The sequence below is a fragment of the Scardinius erythrophthalmus genome (assembly GCF_964197995.2).
Source record: "Scardinius erythrophthalmus genome assembly, chromosome: 7".
NCBI classification, from domain to species: Eukaryota; Metazoa; Chordata; class Actinopteri; order Cypriniformes; family Leuciscidae; genus Scardinius; species Scardinius erythrophthalmus.
This window is the reverse complement of record NC_138227.1, coordinates 709,586-730,647: the sequence shown is the minus strand read 5'-3', so window position 1 is coordinate 730,647 and position 21,062 is coordinate 709,586. Positions and strand designations below refer to the sequence as shown.

General features: G+C 46.3%; 1 protein-coding gene across 1 annotated transcript; it reads left to right on the top strand.

The window, feature by feature from the left end:
* Positions 1 to 580: 580 nt before the first annotated feature.
* On the top strand, positions 581 to 20,827 carry tmem25 (transmembrane protein 25; the record flags this gene model as incomplete). Its single annotated transcript, XM_081370026.1, has 8 exons — positions 581 to 599; positions 670 to 1,020; positions 2,461 to 2,751; positions 3,077 to 3,208; positions 3,303 to 3,336; positions 3,424 to 3,527; positions 20,175 to 20,261; positions 20,754 to 20,827. 8 exons carry the CDS (start codon positions 581 to 583, stop codon positions 20,825 to 20,827), a joined length of 1,092 nt encoding a protein of 363 aa, XP_081226152.1.
* Positions 20,828 to 21,062: the final 235 nt, after the last annotated feature.

Genomic DNA, 21,062 nt, shown 5'->3' with positions numbered 1-21,062 from the left:
ATCAGTAATGAATCACAGCAAACCCCCACCCCCACCCCCGTGCGTGCTGCGTCAGTGTGTGTGACGCTCCTGCATGAGTGTGTGTGTGTGTGTGTGTGTGTGTGTGTGTGTTTGCATTCTGAATGGATCCACAGCCGGTCGGAATCAGCAGCGTCTCTGTGCACAGAGGTAAAACACTCTGAGTGTGTGTGTGTGTGTGTGTGTGTGTGTGTGTGTGTGTGTCATAACTGTCATGTGCCTCATTTGTACAGTATCAGTGTGTGATGCTGCTGCTGCATGAGTGTTTGAGTGTGTGTGTGTCTCCTGCAGCTGAGAGATGCAGAGTCTGCATGTCAACATCACACTGGGAAACATAGATTGTTTTCATTTCTTGACTGATGCATTTCAATCACACACTCAAATCGGTCTGAACAACACACACTTCAGCAGTTCATGTGTGCAACTGGACAATTCTAGTTTGTGTGTTATTGTAGTTTTGGGCATCTGGTTGAGACTCCTGTTTTTTTCTTGTGTGTGTGTGTGTGTGTGTGTGTGTGTGTAGGTGACTATGAGGACGCGTCTCTCTTTATTCTTTCACACCATGATCTGGGCCAGCACAGGTAAGATGTTCTTGTTTCGGTTATGTTTTTATTTCAGTATTGCTCTTGACTTTATTCTCCTCTCTGCCAGCAGCCATTGACCCCGCCCCCAAAATTGACGGACAGCAGACCTCGTCAGTCACGGTACAGGAGAACTTCTCTCACCAATTCAACTGCCAATCAGAGGGCTGGAATCCTCAAGCCCCGCCCCTGCTGACCTGGTACCTGAACGGGGAGAGGCAGAGCGAGGTGACGGGCAGCCGGGGGGCGGGGCGTCTGGTGATGACATCACCAGGGGATTCCGGAGTGCTTCGATACGGATCCGTGCGCAACAGCACGTTCACACTCAAACCCAAACGCTGGGACCGAGAGCTGGTGTGTGCGGCGCGAAACCCTGCCGGAGGAGAGAGTTACAACGCCACCGTCACGCTCAACGTCCAGTGTGAGTCTGACACGCTCCCATGATGAAGCTGCACGGCGTAAAGATCAACGGAAATACATTATGGAGCAAGTTTATGAAAAAAAAATTCAAATGTTAATCAATATAATAATGTTATATAATAATATAAATTATAACATGAATAATTAAAATAAAATTTTATTCATAATATTAATTTAAATTTTGATCTGTCGGGTCGGATATCTGATGTAAAATGAATAATTATATTTTATATCAATATAAATGATCGCATTACATATAGCTGCAAGCAGCAGTTAACGGGGTTCAAGCGGGGTTAGGGTCTAGGCGACCCCTTTTCAGGTTTCACATTAATCATAATGTAGCACAATTGTCAAAACTGATACCTAAGGAAAAATGAAGTGATAAACTTGTAAACAAAATGTGAGTGTAAATGTTACAATAGTGATTTTAAAATGTCTAAAAATAAATATTAGTGAGTAGAATGAAAATTTTTACATTATAACCAGTAGAGAGCAGCAGAGGGCCACTTATTGGATTACTTTCATTTTAAAAGCGTTTACCACCAGTAAACCACTAAGGTTAGGCACATTTTCCATGTTAACTCCATTAAGCATGCTTACACACACACACACACACACACAGCATTATTTAACCATTTATTTTTCAGTCAATGATGAAAAAGGATTAGACTGAAGAGACTTCTTATCCTGCGAATCCCTCTTGTGGATAACAGTAATATTACAGCCTTCATTTTTTCAGTTGAAATGGCTTATAGTTTAGGTTTTACTGTGAGCATCAAAAAAGGAGATTTAACATATGATATGAATATTGTGTGATTTATGTGTGATACACTGCATAATATATAGGGTGTAAAACAAAATAGCGCCACCCGGTGGTCATTTTCTTTCAAACTTCGCACAGACCTCTAGGACCATGAGTCAAACGTACCCACCAAGTTTCATTCCGATCGGCCTCCATTATCCTGCCCTAAGAGGTGCGCAAACTTCACTGGCCGATGGCAGCCATGTTTTCCGTGATACAGGAATCTCATCATGGCAGCTTGGACAAAGACACCGCATGCCAATTCTCTAGTCAAATCGGACAAATGGTTGCGTAGTTACAACTGTTTTTATGGGTTTTTTCGTATTATAGCGCCACCAAGTGGTGAATCACCACAGAGTGTTTTGTGCGACCACAGAATGAGCTTGTACATGAGCATAACACGTTTGGTGAGAATATCTCATTGAGTTCAAGAGTTACAGCCATTTTAGTGGAAGTGACATTTTGGCGTTCCGTCGTGAGCATTGTGTATTATTAATAATAATACCAATAATATGAATTAATTTAGTTCTGTCGGTCAGTCCTTCCAGAATGTTTCAACCACAGATGGCGATAGAGAGGCCATAGCTTTAAAAGCGTGAACTAACCTCGCACGTGTGTGTTTGGTCCCTCGTGTCTCAGTCCAGCCGGAGATCTTGCGTGTCGACGCCCACTACAGCGAGACCGCGGACCCCGGCCTCTCCCTCATCCTCTTCGCTTTGGTCCGGTCCAACCCCCCCGCCACCATCACCTGGGTGGATCGGTCCGGTCAGCTGCTGGCCAACACCTCCGACTTCCTCATCCTGGACTCACGGAGCCACCCGTGGCTGGCCAATCACAGCCTGCAGGTCACTCTGAGCAGCCTATCAGGAAACATCTCGGTCAGCGCCAACAACAGCCTTGGCTCCGCCCACAGCAACCTCACACTCACAGGTGACACGACACATCATCAGAAATCTGAAGCAGCACAACTGTTTTCAACACTGATAATAATCATAAATGTTTCTTGATCATCAGATCCTCATATTAGAGTGATTTGTGAAGGATCATGTGACACTGAAGACTGGAGTAATGATGCTGAACGTTCAGCTTTGATCACAGGAATAAATTACACTTTACTGTATATTCACATAGAGAACAGCTGATTTACACTGGAGTAATATCTCACTGTTTTACTGTATTGTTGATCAAATAAATGCAGCCTTGAGCAGAAGAGACTCTTTCAGAAACTTCCACAGTTCGTGTCCCGTTCCTCCAGAGTTCCTGCAGTCTCGTGTGGAAGTTCCGATGTTCGGGATAGTGACAGGTGGCGTCGCCGGCATCATCACCCTCCTCATCTTCACCTTGATGGTCTTCTTCCTCCTACAGAAGGATAAAACCAAAGCCATCGGTACAAAGACTGAGCGCCAGAACACTGCAGATAAAAGCACACATGTAAATGTGTTCATGTGTTCATAAATGCTTCTTTCTGTGTTGTTCCTCAGAAGAGCCCGTCGCAGTGCATCTGTCCTCCAAACGGTGCGACGCGTCTCCCAGCATTCTCTGCTAATAATAACATTATAGAACGTTTGATCTCGTGACTGCTCTGGTGTTTGTTGGTTGCAGTAACGACACGGTGAAGGTTCAAGTGAACGGCGTGTATCTGCCCAGAGAGAACATGTCTTTACCGTCACACGTGCAGCTGAACGACGACCGCACGCTCTGTAAGGGTGAGTCCCGCTTCTGCACAGAGATGCCCATCTAACTGGAACATGGCATAAAGCATTTGTGAATAAAGCAGTGTTTCCATCCCATGTGTTCAAGAGAACAAAACCATCACTTCTTGGGAAACTGGTGGAAAATATCAGTAATAAAAATGTAAGTTTCTCCAGTCTGGCTCTTTTCTCCTCTATCATACATGAGTTTGTCTCTGGGCGTCAGACGAAACACAATAAACACTGTCATGTTCTCTTCCGTTCTAATGCTGGTGTTTGGGAACGCAATCGTGTCAGACGCTTCTGGAGGGAATTATATTACAATACATTTATATTTCATCATTTCATCATTTAGCCACTTGCATATTGCTGCCCTGTTGTTGCTTCTATTGCTCTCATCATTTGTAAGTGCTGTGACCAGTCCCAGTTATTCTAGCACAGTAGACATAGCAAGGTGCTTTAAAAAAAAATAGATATAAAATAGCAAGGGTTAGTATTAATGGGTCAAGTGTTGCTCGAAAGAGATGCGTCTTCAAGACGGCAGGTCATTCCTCCAACAGGGAACACGGTGCGTTGAAGTCATCTCGGAAAGATCGTATTTATGAGTTGAATGCACACGAACCTCATCACAATGTCGTAAATACGAATGGGAAGCTCGGGATTTTCTTTACGCCCGATCTTTACGAGTTGGGGGCGTGTCCGTGAGAAATATGGCGGAATACCACAACACTAAAAGATATTTAGCAGTGATATTGTCAGGCTTTTCTATTTACAGCGCAGTAGATAATTGCCTGCACAGAATATGATGGCATTATAATATAACAATGTAATATGTAACGAAAAAGTTTGCAGTGGCTTCATAAATTTGTTAAAAACATTTTTTAAAAAGCAAAGCACACCTGATGCACATTTCTTTGTTCTTCATTTTCTGGAACTAGAGTTTAAGAACCTTGCTGTATTTTTGTGTAATTAAGAGAAAGTGCACCGCCATCTTACTCCGAGGAAAGTGACTTGAACGCACCTGCAGTCGTAAACACGACTTTCCACCTCGTAAGTACGAACTTACCAGGAGGACTTGAATGCACCAACAGTCCCAATGAAGGTCAGTGAAAGGGATTTTTCACCACAAGACACCATTCACCTGCAGAACACAAGCTTCTGGAGACACATCAGTCTAAAGTAGCGAGTTTAGGGATAGGGAGCAGAGCCAGTGGTTGTTCTGTGGTAAAACTAGCGGTCCCAGCACTGAGCCCTGAGGCACTCCAGTAGCTAGATGATAACAGTGATGGGGTAAACCATGTTTCTGAATGACAGACACTAGTGATGACATGTAGATGGAGAAGAGAAGCGGTCCCAGCACTGAGCCCTGAGGCACTCCAGTAGCTAGATGATAACAGTGATGGGATAAACCATGTTTCTGAATGACAGACACTAGTGATGACATGTAGATGGAGAAGAGAAGCGGTCCCAGCACTGAGCCCTGAGGCACTCCAGTAGCTAGATGATAACAGTGATGGGGTAAACCATGTTTCTGAATGACAGACACTAGTGATGACATGTAGATGGAGAAGAGAAGCGGTCCCAGCACTGAGCCCTGAGGCACTCCAGTAGCTAGATGATAACAGTGATGGGGTAAACCATGTTTCTGAATGACAGACACTAGTGATGACATGTAGATGGAGAAGAGAAGTGGTCCCAGCACTGAGCCCTGAGGCACTCCAGTAGCTAGATGATAACAGTGATGGGGTAAACCATGTTTCTGAATGACAGACACTAGTGATGACATGTAGATGGAGAAGAGAAGTGGTCCCAGCACTGAGCCCTGAGGCACTCCAGTAGCTAGATGATAACAGTGATGGGATAAACCATGTTCCTGAATAACAGATCTAGTGATGGCATGTAGATGGAGAAGAGAAGTGGTCCCAGCACTGAGCCCTGAGGCACTCCAGTAGCTAGATGATAACAGTGATGAGATAAACCATGTTTCTGAATAACAGATCTAGTGATGGCATGTAGATGGAGAAGAGAAGTGGTCCCAGCACTGAGCCCTGAGGCACTCCAGTAGCTAGATGATAACAGTGATGGGATAAACCATGTTCCTGAATAACAGATCTAGTGATGGCATGTAGATGGAGAAGAGAAGTGGTCCCAGCACTGAGCCCTGAGGCACTCCAGTAGCTAGATGATAACAGTGATGGGATAAACCATGTTCCTGAATAACAGATCTAGTGATGGCATGTAGATGGAGAAGAGAAGTGGTCCCAGCACTGAGCCCTGAGGCACTCCAGTAGCTAGATGATAACAGTGATGGGATAAACCATGTTTCTGAATGACAGACACTAGTGATGACATGTAGATGGAGAAGAGAAGCGGTCCCAGCACTGAGCCCTGAGGCACTCCAGTAGCTAGATGATAACAGTGATGGGGTAAACCATGTTTCTGAATGACAGACACTAGTGATGACATGTAGATGGAGAAGAGAAGTGGTCCCAGCACTGAGCCCTGAGGCACTCCAGTAGCTAGATGATAACAGTGATGGGATAAACCATGTTCCTGAATAACAGATCTAGTGATGGCATGTAGATGGAGAAGAGAAGTGGTCCCAGCACTGAGCCCTGAGGCACTCCAGTAGCTAGATGATAACAGTGATGAGATAAACCATGTTTCTGAATAACAGATCTAGTGATGGCATGTAGATGGAGAAGAGAAGTGGTCCCAGCACTGAGCCCTGAGGCACTCCAGTAGCTAGATGATAACAGTGATGGGATAAACCATGTTCCTGAATAACAGATCTAGTGATGGCATGTAGATGGAGAAGAGAAGTGGTCCCAGCACTGAGCCCTGAGGCACTCCAGTAGCTAGATGATAACAGTGATGGGATAAACCATGTTCCTGAATAACAGATCTAGTGATGGCATGTAGATGGAGAAGAGAAGCGGTCCCAGCACTGAGCCCTGAGGCACTCCAGTAGCTAGATGATAACAGTGATGGGGTAAACCATGTTTCTGAATGACAGACACTAGTGATGACATGTAGATGGAGAAGAGAAGTGGTCCCAGCACTGAGCCCTGAGGCACTCCAGTAGCTAGATGATAACAGTGATGGGGTAAACCATGTTTCTGAATGACAGACACTAGTGATGACATGTAGATGGAGAAGAGAAGTGGTCCCAGCACTGAGCCCTGAGGCACTCCAGTAGCTAGATGATAACAGTGATGGGATAAACCATGTTCCTGAATAACAGATCTAGTGATGGCATGTAGATGGAGAAGAGAAGTGGTCCCAGCACTGAGCCCTGAGGCACTCCAGTAGCTAGATGATAACAGTGATGAGATAAACCATGTTTCTGAATAACAGATCTAGTGATGGCATGTAGATGGAGAAGAGAAGTGGTCCCAGCACTGAGCCCTGAGGCACTCCAGTAGCTAGATGATAACAGTGATGGGATAAACCATGTTCCTGAATGACAGACACTAGTGATGACATGTAGATGGAGAAGAGAAGCGGTCCCAGCACTGAGCCCTGAGGCACTCCAGTAGCTAGATGATAACAGTGATGGGATAAACCATGTTCCTGAATGACAGACACTAGTGATGACATGTAGATGGAGAAGAGAAGCGGTCCCAGCACTGAGCCCTGAGGCACTCCAGTAGCTAGATGATAACAGTGATGGGATAAACCATGTTTCTAAATGACAGATCTAGTGATGGCATGTAGATGGAGAAGAGAAGCGGTCCCAGCACTGAGCCCTGAGGCACTCCAGTAGATAGATGATAACAGTGATGGGATAAACCATGTTCCTGAATGACAGACACTAGTGATGACATGTAGATGGAGAAGAGAAGCGGTCCCAGCACTGAGCCCTGAGGCACTCCAGTAGCTGGATGATAACAGTGATGGGATAAACCATGTTTCTGAATGACAGATCTAGTGATGGCATGTAGATGGAGAAGAGAAGCGGTCCCAGCACTGAGCCCTGAGGCACTCCAGTAGCTAGATGATAACAGTGATGGGATAAACCATGTTTCTGAATGACAGATCTAGTGATGGCATGTAGATGGAGAAGAGAAGCGGTCCCAGCACTGAGCCCTGAGGCACTCCAGTAGATAGATGATAACAGTGATGGGATAAACCATGTTTCTGAATGACAGATCTAGTGATGTCATGTAGATGGAGAAGAGAAGCGGTCCCAGCACTGAGCCCTGAGGCACTCCAGTAGCTAGATGATAACAGTGATGGGGTAAACCATGTTTCTGAATGACAGACACTAGTGATGACATGTAGATGGAGAAGAGAAGCGGTCCCAGCACTGAGCCCTGAGGCACTCCAGTAGCTAGATGATAACAGTGATGGGATAAACCATGTTCCTGAATGACAGACACTAGTGATGACATGTAGATGGAGAAGAGAAGCGGTCCCAGCACTGAGCCCTGAGGCACTCCAGTAGCTAGATGATAACAGTGATGGGGTAAACCATGTTTCTGAATGACAGACACTAGTGATGACATGTAGATGGAGAAGAGAAGCGGTCCCAGCACTGAGCCCTGAGGCACTCCAGTAGCTAGATGATAGCAGTGATGGGATAAACCATGTTCCTGAATGACAGACACTAGTGATGACATGTAGATGGAGAAGAGAAGTGGTCCCAGCACTGAGCCCTGAGGCACTCCAGTAGCTAGATGATAACAGTGATGGGGTAAACCATGTTTCTGAATGACAGACACTAGTGATGACATGTAGATGGAGAAGAGAAGTGGTCCCAGCACTGAGCCCTGAGGCACTCCAGTAGCTAGATGATAACAGTGATGGGATAAACCATGTTCCTGAATAACAGATCTAGTGATGGCATGTAGATGGAGAAGAGAAGTGGTCCCAGCACTGAGCCCTGAGGCACTCCAGTAGCTAGATGATAACAGTGATGAGATAAACCATGTTTCTGAATAACAGATCTAGTGATGGCATGTAGATGGAGAAGAGAAGTGGTCCCAGCACTGAGCCCTGAGGCACTCCAGTAGCTAGATGATAACAGTGATGGGATAAACCATGTTCCTGAATGACAGACACTAGTGATGACATGTAGATGGAGAAGAGAAGCGGTCCCAGCACTGAGCCCTGAGGCACTCCAGTAGCTAGATGATAACAGTGATGGGATAAACCATGTTCCTGAATGACAGACACTAGTGATGACATGTAGATGGAGAAGAGAAGCGGTCCCAGCACTGAGCCCTGAGGCACTCCAGTAGCTAGATGATAACAGTGATGGGATAAACCATGTTTCTAAATGACAGATCTAGTGATGGCATGTAGATGGAGAAGAGAAGCGGTCCCAGCACTGAGCCCTGAGGCACTCCAGTAGATAGATGATAACAGTGATGGGATAAACCATGTTCCTGAATGACAGACACTAGTGATGACATGTAGATGGAGAAGAGAAGCGGTCCCAGCACTGAGCCCTGAGGCACTCCAGTAGCTGGATGATAACAGTGATGGGATAAACCATGTTTCTGAATGACAGATCTAGTGATGGCATGTAGATGGAGAAGAGAAGCGGTCCCAGCACTGAGCCCTGAGGCACTCCAGTAGCTAGATGATAACAGTGATGGGATAAACCATGTTTCTGAATGACAGATCTAGTGATGGCATGTAGATGGAGAAGAGAAGCGGTCCCAGCACTGAGCCCTGAGGCACTCCAGTAGATAGATGATAACAGTGATGGGATAAACCATGTTTCTGAATGACAGATCTAGTGATGTCATGTAGATGGAGAAGAGAAGCGGTCCCAGCACTGAGCCCTGAGGCACTCCAGTAGCTAGATGATAACAGTGATGGGGTAAACCATGTTTCTGAATGACAGACACTAGTGATGACATGTAGATGGAGAAGAGAAGCGGTCCCAGCACTGAGCCCTGAGGCACTCCAGTAGCTAGATGATAACAGTGATGGGATAAACCATGTTCCTGAATGACAGACACTAGTGATGACATGTAGATGGAGAAGAGAAGCGGTCCCAGCACTGAGCCCTGAGGCACTCCAGTAGCTAGATGATAACAGTGATGGGGTAAACCATGTTTCTGAATGACAGACACTAGTGATGACATGTAGATGGAGAAGAGAAGCGGTCCCAGCACTGAGCCCTGAGGCACTCCAGTAGCTAGATGATAGCAGTGATGGGATAAACCATGTTTCTGAATGACAGATCTAGTGATGGCATGTAGATGGAGAAGAGATGCGGTCCCAGCACTGAGCCCTGAGGCACTCCAGTAGCTAGATGATAACAGTGATGGGATAAACCATGTTTCTGAATGACAGATCTAGTGATGGCATGTAGATGGAGAAGAGAAGCGGTCCCAGCACTGAGCCCTGAGGCACTCCAGTAGCTAGATGATAACAGTGATGGGATAAACCATGTTCCTGAATGACAGACACTAGTGATGACATGTAGATGGAGAAGAGAAGCGGTCCCAGCACTGAGCCCTGAGGCACTCCAGTAGCTAGATGATAACAGTGATGGGATAAACCATGTTTCTGAATGACAGACACTAGTGATGACATGTAGATGGAGAAGAGAAGCGGTCCCAGCACTGAGCCCTGAGGCACTCCAGTAGCTGGATGATAACAGTGATGGGATAAACCATGTTCCTGAATGACAGACACTAGTGATGACATGTAGATGGAGAAGAGAAGCGGTCCCAGCACTGAGCCCTGAGGCACTCCAGTAGCTGGATGATAACAGTGATGGGATAAACCATGTTTCTGAATGACAGATCCTAGTGATGACATGTAGATGGAGAAGAGAAGCGGTCCCAGCACTGAGCCCTGAGGCACTCCAGTAGCTAGATGATAACAGTGATGGGATAAACCATGTTTCTGAATGACAGATCTAGTGATGACATGTAGATGGAGAAGAGAAGTGGTCCCAGCACTGAGCCCTGAGGCACTCCAGTAGCTAGATGATAACAGTGATGGGATAAACCATGTTTCTGAATGACAGATCTAGTGATGACATGTAGATGGAGACGGGAAGTGGTCCCAGCACTGAGCCCTGAGGCACTCCAGTAGCTAGATGATAACAGTGATGGGATAAACCATGTTCCTGAATGACAGACACTACTGCACTGAGCCCTGAGGCACTCCAGTAGCTAGATGATAACAGTGATGGGATAAACCATGTTCCTGAATGACAGATCTAGTGATGACATGTAGATGGAGAAGGGAAGTGGTCCCAGCACTGAGCCCTGAGGCACTCCAGTAGCTAGATGATAACAGTGATGGGGTAAACCATGTTCCTGAATGACAGACACTAGTGATGACATGTAGATGGAGAAGGGAAGTGGTCCCAGCACTGAGCCCTGAGGCACTCCAGTAGCTAGATGATAACAGTGATGGGGTAAACCATGTTTCTGAATGACAGATCTAGTGATGAGATGTAGATGGAGAAGAGAAGCGGTCCCAGCACTGAGCCCTGAGGCACTCCAGTAGCTAGATGATAACAGTGATGGGATAAACCATGTTTCTGAATGACAGACACTAGTGATGACATGTAGATGGGGAAGAGAAGCGGTCCCAGCACTGAGCCCTGAGGCACTCCAGTAGCTAGATGATAACAGTGATGGGGTAAACCATGTTTCTGAATGACAGACACTAGTGATGACATGTAGATGGAGAAGGGAAGTGGTCCCAGCACTGAGCCCTGAGGCACTCCAGTAGCTAGATGATAACAGTGATGGGGTAAACCATGTTCCTGAATGACAGACACTAGTGATGACATGTAGATGGAGAAGAGAAGCGGTCCCAGCACTGAGCCCTGAGGCACTCCAGTAGCTAGATGATAACAGTGATGGGATAAACCATGTTTCTGAATGACAGACACTAGTGATGACATGTAGATGGGGAAGAGAAGCGGTCCCAGCACTGAGCCCTGAGGCACTCCAGTAGCTAGATGATAACAGTGATGGGATAAACCATGTTTCTGAATGACAGATCCCAGTGATGACATGTAGATGGAGAAGAGAAGCGGTCCCAGCACTGAGCCCTGAGGCACTCCAGTAGCTAGATGATAACAGTGATGGGATAAACCATGTTCCTGAATGACAGATCTAGTGATGACATGTAGATGGAGAAGAGAAGCGGTCCCAGCACTGAGCCCTGAGGCACTCCAGTAGCTAGATGATAACAGTGATGGGGTAAACCATGTTCCTGAATGACAGACACTAGTGATGACATGTAGATGGAGAAGGGAAGTGGTCCCAGCACTGAGCCCTGAGGCACTCCAGTAGCTAGATGATAACAGTGATGGGATAAACCATGTTCCTGAATGACAGATCTAGTGATGACATGTAGATGGAGAAGGGAAGTGGTCCCAGCACTGAGCCCTGAGGCACTCCAGTAGCTAGATGATAACAGTGATGGGGTAAACCATGTTCCTGAATGACAGACACTAGTGATGACATGTAGATGGAGAAGGGAAGTGGTCCCAGCACTGAGCCCTGAGGCACTCCAGTAGCTAGATGATAACAGTGATGGGGTAAACCATGTTTCTGAATGACAGATCTAGTGATGAGATGTAGATGGAGAAGAGAAGCGGTCCCAGCACTGAGCCCTGAGGCACTCCAGTAGCTAGATGATAACAGTGATGGGATAAACCATGTTTCTGAATGACAGACACTAGTGATGACATGTAGATGGGGAAGAGAAGCGGTCCCAGCACTGAGCCCTGAGGCACTCCAGTAGCTAGATGATAACAGTGATGGGGTAAACCATGTTCCTGAATGACAGACACTAGTGATGACATGTAGATGGAGAAGGGAAGTGGTCCCAGCACTGAGCCCTGAGGCACTCCAGTAGCTAGATGATAACAGTGATGGGGTAAACCATGTTCCTGAATGACAGACACTAGTGATGACATGTAGATGGAGAAGGGAAGTGGTCCCAGCACTGAGCCCTGAGGCACTCCAGTAGCTAGATGATAACAGTGATGGGGTAAACCATGTTCCTGAATGACAGACACTAGTGATGACATGTAGATGGAGAAGGGAAGTGGTCCCAGCACTGAGCCCTGAGGCACTCCAGTAGCTAGATGATAACAGTGATGGGGTAAACCATGTTTCTGAATGACAGATCTAGTGATGACATGTAGATGGAGAAGAGAAGCGGTCCCAGCACTGAGCCCTGAGGCACTCCAGTAGCTAGATGATAACAGTGATGGGATAAACCATGTTTCTGAATGACAGACACTAGTGATGACATGTAGATGTAGAAGAGAAGCGGTCCCAGCACTGAGCCCTGAGGCACTCCAGTAGCTAGATGATAACAGTGATGGGAAAAACCATGTTTCTGAATGACAGACACTAGTGATGACATGTAGATGGAGAAGAGAAGTGGTCCCAGCACTGAGCCCTGAGGCACTCCAGTAGCTAGATGATAACAGTGATGGGAAAAACCATGTTTCTGAATGACAGACACTAGTGATGGCATGTAGATGGAGAAGAGAAGCGGTCCCAGCACTGAGCCCTGAGGCACTCCAGTAGCTAGATGATAACAGTGATGGGGTAAACCATGTTTCTGAATGACAGATCTAGTGATGACATGTAGATGGAGAAGAGAAGCGGTCCCAGCACTGAGCCCTGAGGCACTCCAGTAGCTAGATGATAACAGTGATGGGGTAAACCATGTTCCTGAATGACAGACACTAGTGATGACATGTAGATGGAGAAGGGAAGTGGTCCCAGCACTGAGCCCTGAGGCACTCCAGTAGCTAGATGATAACAGTGATGGGGTAAACCATGTTTCTGAATGACAGATCTAGTGATGACATGTAGATGTAGAAGAGAAGCGGTCCCAGCACTGAGCCCTGAGGCACTCCAGTAGCTAGATGATAACAGTGATGGGAAAAACCATGTTTCTGAATGACAGACACTAGTGATGACATGTAGATGGAGAAGAGAAGTGGTCCCAGCACTGAGCCCTGAGGCACTCCAGTAGCTAGATGATAACAGTGATGGGAAAAACCATGTTTCTGAATGACAGACACTAGTGATGGCATGTAGATGGAGAAGAGAAGCGGTCCCAGCACTGAGCCCTGAGGCACTCCAGTAGCTAGATGATAACAGTGATGGGATAAACCATGTTTCTGAATGACAGACACTAGTGATGGCATGTAGATGGAGAAGAGAAGTGGTCCCAGCACTGAGCCCTGAGGCACTCCAGTAGCTAGATGATAACAGTGATGGGGTAAACCATGTTTCTGAATGACAGATCTAGTGATGACATGTAGATGGAGAAGAGAAGCGGTCCCAGCACTGAGCCCTGAGGCACTCCAGTAGCTAGATGATAACAGTGATGGGGTAAACCATGTTCCTGAATGACAGACACTAGTGATGACATGTAGATGGAGAAGGGAAGTGGTCCCAGCACTGAGCCCTGAGGCACTCCAGTAGCTAGATGATAACAGTGATGGGATAAACCATGTTTCTGAATGACAGACACTAGTGATGACATGTAGATGGAGAAGAGAAGCGGTCCGAGCACTGAGCCCTGAGGCACTCCAGTAGCTAGATGATAACAGTGATGGGAAAAACCATGTTTCTGAATGACAGATCTAGTGATGAGATGTAGATGGAGAAGAGAAGCGGTCCCAGCACTGAGCCCTGAGGCACTCCAGTAGCTGGATGATAACAGTGATGGGAAAAACCATGTTTCTGAATGACAGACACTAGTGATGACATGTAGATGGAGAAGAGAAGCGGTCCCAGCACTGAGCCCTGAGGCACTCCAGTAGCTAGATGATAACAGTGATGGGATAAACCATGTTCCTGAATGACAGACACTAGTGATGACATGTAGATGGAGAAGAGAAGCGGTCCCAGCACTGAGCCCTGAGGCACTCCAGTAGCTAGATGATAACAGTGATGGGAAAAACCATGTTTCTGAATGACAGATCTAGTGATGACATGTAGATGGAGAAGAGAAGCGGTCCCAGCACTGAGCCCTGAGGCACTCCAGTAGCTAGATGATAACAGTGATGGGAAAAACCATGTTTCTGAATGACAGACACTAGTGATGTCATGTAGATGGAGAAGAGAAGCGGTCCCAACACTGAGCCCTGAGGCACTCCAGTAGCTGGATGATAACAGTGATGGGAAAAACCATGTTTCTGAATGACAGACACTAGTGATGACATGTAGATGGAGAAGAGAAGCGGTCCCAGCACTGAGCCCTGAGGCACTCCAGTAGCTAGATGATAGCAGTGATGAGATAAACCATGTTTCTGAATGACAGATCTAGTGATGACATGTAGATGGAGAAGAGAAGCGGTCCCAACACTGAGCCCTGAGGCACTCCAGTAGCTAGATGATAACAGTGATGAGATAAACCATGTTTCTGAATGACAGATCTAGTGATGACATGTAGATGGAGAAGAGAAGCGGTCCCAACACTGAGCCCTGAGGCACTCCAGTAGCTAGATGATAACAGTGATGGGATAAACCATGTTTCTGAATGACAGATCTAGTGATGACATGTAGATGGAGAAGAGAAGCGGTCCCAACACTGAGCCCTGAGGCACTCCAGTAGCTAGATGATAACAGTGATGAGATAAACCATGTTTCTGAATGACAGATCTAGTGATGACATGTAGATGGAGAAGAGAAGCGGTCCCAGCACTGAGCCCTGAGGCACTCCAGTAGCTAGATGATAACAGTGATGGGATAAACCATGTTTCTGAATGACAGATCTAGTGATGACATGTAGATGGAGAAGAGAAGCGGTCCCAGCACTGAGCCCTGAGGCACTCCAGTAGCTAGATGATAACAGTGATGGGATAAACCATGTTTCTGAATGACAGATCTAGTGATGACATGTAGATGGAGAAGGGAAGTGGTCCCAGCACTGAGCCCTGAGGCACTCCAGTAGCTGGATGATAACAGTGATGGGATAAACCATGTTCCTGAATGACAGATCTAGTGATGACATGTAGATGGAGAAGAGAAGCGGTCCCAGCACTGAGCCCTGAGGCACTCCAGTAGCTAGATGATAACAGTGATGGGATAAACCATGTTTCTGAATGACAGATCCTAGTGATGACATGTAGATGGAGAAGAGAAGCGGTCCCAGCACTGAGCCCTGAGGCACTCCAGTAGCTGGATGATAACAGTGATGGGATAAACCATGTTTCTGAATGACAGATCTAGTGATGACATGTAGATGGAGAAGGGAAGTGGTCCCAGCACTGAGCCCTGAGGCACTCCAGTAGCTGGATGATAACAGTGATGGGATAAACCATGTTTCTGAATGACAGACACTAGTGATGACATGTAGATGGAGAAGAGAAGCGGTCCCAACACTGAGCCCTGAGGCACTCCAGTAGCTAGATGATAGCAGTGATGGGATAAACCATGTTTCTGAATGACAGACACTAGTGATGACATGTAGATGGAGAAGAGAAGCGGTCCCAACACTGAGCCCTGAGGCACTCCAGTAGCTAGATGATAACAGTGATGGGGTAAACCATGTTTCTGAATGACAGACACTAGTGATGTCATGTAGATGGAGAAGAGAAGCGGTCCCAGCACTGAGCCCTGAGGCACTCCAGTAGCTAGATGATAACAGTGATGGGATAAACCATGTTTCTGAATGACAGATCTAGTGATGACATGTAGATGGAGAAGAGAAGCGGTCCCAGCACTGAGCCCTGAGGCACTCCAGTAGCTGGATGATAACAGTGATGGGATAAACCATGTTTCTGAATGACAGATCTAGTGATGACATGTAGATGGAGAAGGGAAGTGGTCCCAGCACTGAGCCCTGAGGCACTCCAGTAGCTGGATGATAACAGTGATGGGATAAACCATGTTTCTGAATGACAGACACTAGTGATGTCATGTAGATGGAGAAGAGAAGCGGTCCCAGCACTGAGCCCTGAGGCACTCCAGTAGCTAGATGATAACAGTGATGGGATAAACCATGTTTCTGAATGACAGATCTAGTGATGACATGTAGATGGAGAAGGGAAGTGGTCCCAGCACTGAGCCCTGAGGCACTCCAGTAGCTGGATGATAACAGTGATGGGATAAACCATGTTTCTGAATGACAGACACTAGTGATGACATGTAGATGGAGAAGAGAAGCGGTCCCAACACTGAGCCCTGAGGCACTCCAGTAGCTAGATGATAACAGTGATGGGATAAACCATGTTTCTGAATGACAGACACTAGTGATGACATGTAGATGGAGAAGAGAAGCGGTCCCAGCACTGAGCCCTGAGGCACTCCAGTAGCTAGATGATAGCAGTGATGGGATAAACCATGTTTCTGAATGACAGACACTAGTGATGACATGTAGATGGAGAAGAGAAGTGGTCCCAACACTGAGCCCTGAGGCACTCCAGTAGCTAGATGATAACAGTGATGGGGTAAACCATGTTTCTGAATGACAGACACTAGTGATGTCATGTAGATGGAGAAGAGAAGCGGTCCCAGCACTGAGCCCTGAGGCACTCCAGTAGCTAGATGATAACAGTGATGGGAAAAACCATGTTTCTGAATGACAGATCTAGTGATGACATGTAGATGGAGAAGAGAAGCGGTCCCAGCACTGAGCCCTGAGGCACTCCAGTAGCTGGATGATAACAGTGATGGGATAAACCATGTTTCTGAATGACAGATCTAGTGATGACATGTAGATGGAGAAGGGAAGCGGTCCCAGCACTGAGCCCTGAGGCACTCCAGTAGCTAGATGATAACAGTGATGGGATAAACCATGTTTCTGAATGACAGATCTAGTGATGACATGTAGATGGAGAAGGGAAGCGGTCCCAGCACTGAGCCCTGAGGCACTCCAGTAGCTAGATGATAACAGTGATGGGATAAACCATGTTTCTGAATGACAGATCTAGTGATGACATGTAGATGGAGAAGGGAAGCGGTCCCAGCACTGAGCCCTGAGGCACTCCAGTAGCTAGATGATAACAGTGATGGGATAAACCATGTTCCTGAATGACAGATCTAGTGATGACATGTAGATGGAGAAGAGAAGCGGTCCCAACACTGAGCCCTGAGGCACTCCAGTAGCTAGATGATAACAGTGATGGGATAAACCATGTTTCTGAATGACAGATCCCAGTGATGACATGTAGATGGAGAAGAGAAGCGGTCCCAGCACTGAGCCCTGAGGCACTCCAGTAGCTAGATGATAACAGTGATGGGATAAACCATGTTTCTGAATGACAGACACTAGTGATGACATGTAGATGGAGAAGAGAAGCGGTCCCAGCACTGAGCCCTGAGGCACTCCAGTAGCTAGATGATAACAGTGATGGGATAAACCATGTTTCTGAATGACAGACACTAGTGATGACATGTAGATGGAGAAGAGAAGTGGTCCCAACACTGAGCCCTGAGGCACTCCAGTAGCTAGATGATAACAGTGATGGGGTAAACCATGTTTCTGAATGACAGATCTAGTGATGACATGTAGATGGAGAAGAGAAGTGGTCCCAGCACTGAGCCCTGAGGCACTCCAGTAGCTAGATGATAACAGTGATGGGATAAACCATGTTTCTGAATGACAGATCTAGTGATGACATGTAGATGGAGAAGAGAAGTGGTCCCAGCACTGAGCCCTGAGGCACTCCAGTAGCTAGATGATAACAGTGATGGGGTAAACCATGTTTCTGAATGACAGATCTAGTGATGACATGTAGATGGAGAAGAGAAGTGGTCCCAGCACTGAGCCCTGAGGCACTCCAGTAGCTAGATGATAACAGTGATGGGATAAACCATGTTTCTGAATGACAGATCTAGTGATGACATGTAGATGGAGAAGAGAAGCGGTCCCAGCACTGAGCCCTGAGGCACTCCAGTAGCTAGATGATAACAGTGATGGGGTAAACCATGTTTCTGAATGACAGATCTAGTGATGACATGTAGATGGAGAAGAGAAGTGGTCCCAGCACTGAGCCCTGAGGCACTCCAGTAGCTAGATGATAACAGTGATGGGGTAAACCATGTTTCTGAATGACAGATCTAGTGATGACATGTAGATGGAGAAGAGAAGCGGTCCCAGCACTGAGCCCTGAGGCACTCCAGTAGCTAGATGATAACAGTGATGGGAAAAACCATGTTTCTGAATGACAGACACTAGTGATGACATGTAGATGGAGAAGAGAAGTGGTCCCAGCACTGAGCCCTGAGGCACTCCAGTAGCTAGATGATAACAGTGATGGGATAAACCATGTTTCTGATTGACAGACACTAGTGATGACATGTAGATGGAGAAGAGAAGCGGTCCCAGCACTGAGCCCTGAGGCACTCCAGTAGCTAGATGATAACAGTGATGGGATAAACCATGTTTCTGAATGACAGATCTAGTGATGACATGTAGATGGAGAAGAGAAGTGGTCCCAGCACTGAGCCCTGAGGCACTCCAGTAGCTAGATGATAACAGTGATGGGATAAACCATGTTTCTGAATGACAGATCTAGTGATGACATGTAGATGGGGAAGAGAAGCGGTCCCAGCACTGAGCCCTGAGGCACTCCAGTAGCTAGATGATAACAGTGATGGGAAAAACCATGTTTCTGAATGACAGATCTAGTGATGACATGTAGATGGAGAAGAGAAGCGGTCCCAGCACTGAGCCCTGAGGCACTCCAGTAGCTAGATGATAACAGTGATGGGAAAAACCATGTTTCTGAATGACAGACACTAGTGATGACATGTAGATGGAGAAGAGAAGTGGTCCCAGCACTGAGCCCTGAGGCACTCCAGTAGCTAGATGATAACAGTGATGGGATAAACCATGTTTCTGAATGACAGATCTAGTGATGACATGTAGATGGAGAAGAGAAGTGGTCCCAGCACTGAGCCCTGAGGCACTCCAGTAGCTAGATGATAACAGTGATGGGAAAAACCATGTTTCTGAATGACAGATCTAGTGATGACATGTAGATGGAGAAGAGAAGCGGTCCCAGCACTGAGCCCTGAGGCACTCCAGTAGCTAGATGTTGGGTCTTAGACACCTCACCCCTTGGAGTGTACAACTGTACTTGAGATGCCCTTCATCATAAGGATTGACAGGAAAATCTGGTGGTTAACTATGTCAAAAGCAGCAGCAAGATGAGAACTGAGGATTTGGAAGCTACTCCTGAGTCTCAGAGCTTCAATAACAGCACGAGTGACGCTTATGAAACCAGACTGGTTGTTGTCCAGGAGGTTGTCCTGTGTAAGAAAGGCAGAGACTTTTCTTCGCAGCCCTGAGTTTAGATCGATGCTCGCTGGATACAAGGGGACAGAAGTTGTCCAAGCACAATGTTAGAGTGGAGAAAAGATTATCGGTTGCACTGTTAGTATCTAGTGATGAAACCAAATCATTCTGATGACAGACTTTGACTCAGGTGATTCAGAAACACCTAACCAACATTTGAGATGCTGCGATGCCATTGGTCCGCTGGTTAGTGCAGTTATCCAATCACAGCCTCTACTGAGGCAAAGTCACATGAGGTTTGAGGGATTTATTCAGTTAATTTGTTTCCGTCGTAGTTTATGTGCATGTCTTATCCTTGGAGTATTTTCATGCAATCTCCCAAAATGTGCTTAAAATAGGTGTATGAAAACATATCTAATGTGAGTCTCTAAAACATCACCTGTCTCAAGCTGCGTGTTTCAGGGCAGAAGATCTCCAGACTGAACACACTGGAGAGGAGACGCGCAGACGAGGAAGAGGAGGATCTGTCTGCGGCCTACGCTGCCCGAGGTCAGAGGTCATGACCTTAAAGGGACAGTTCACCCAACAATGTAAATCCCGACATCATTTACTCTCCCTCATGTCTTTCCAAACCCTCATGATGACTTTCATTCATCTTCTGAACACTTATTTAGATGTTTTAATGAAATCTGAGAGATTTCTGTCCCTATTCACCCAAAACTCTGACTTTAAGAAATGGAAAAATAAATCCATATGAATAGAGCGCTTTAATCCAATCCCTCCGAAGAGACATGATTTAGTTTAAGCTTGTAATCACATTAGTCAGCGAACATAAACAGAAGCTTTATTGGCCCAAATAAACAAACCTGATTGGTTCTTCACATATAAACATCAATGTTTATATGTAAATAAAAGCCTAAATTAAACTATACATTTTTGGGTGAACTGTCCCTTTAAAGAACCCTGATATCCAGAACCAATAACGAGAGATCAAGTGTTCCTCACTGAGTCTAATAGATGTGAACGATTGTGTCCCGACAGGTTTCGCTCGCTATCCGATGGTGGGCTACATCTATAAAGTGAGCAGTACCAGCAGTGATGAGATCTGGCTCTGAACATCTGCACACTCTGACCTCTGACCTCTGACCTCACGAAGCCTGATCCACCTGAACCCTGACAGCAGGCAGAACGGGATTCGCTTTCAGCATTCTCAAAACTGAACAAACATCCAAACAGATTTACTGACAGACTTTGACTGCATCTCAAGAGTTTGAGTGACAGACTGCTTTGTCCTGGTGAAGAACTACACTACCCATAATGCACTGAGCAGAGAAAACACTGCTACTATGG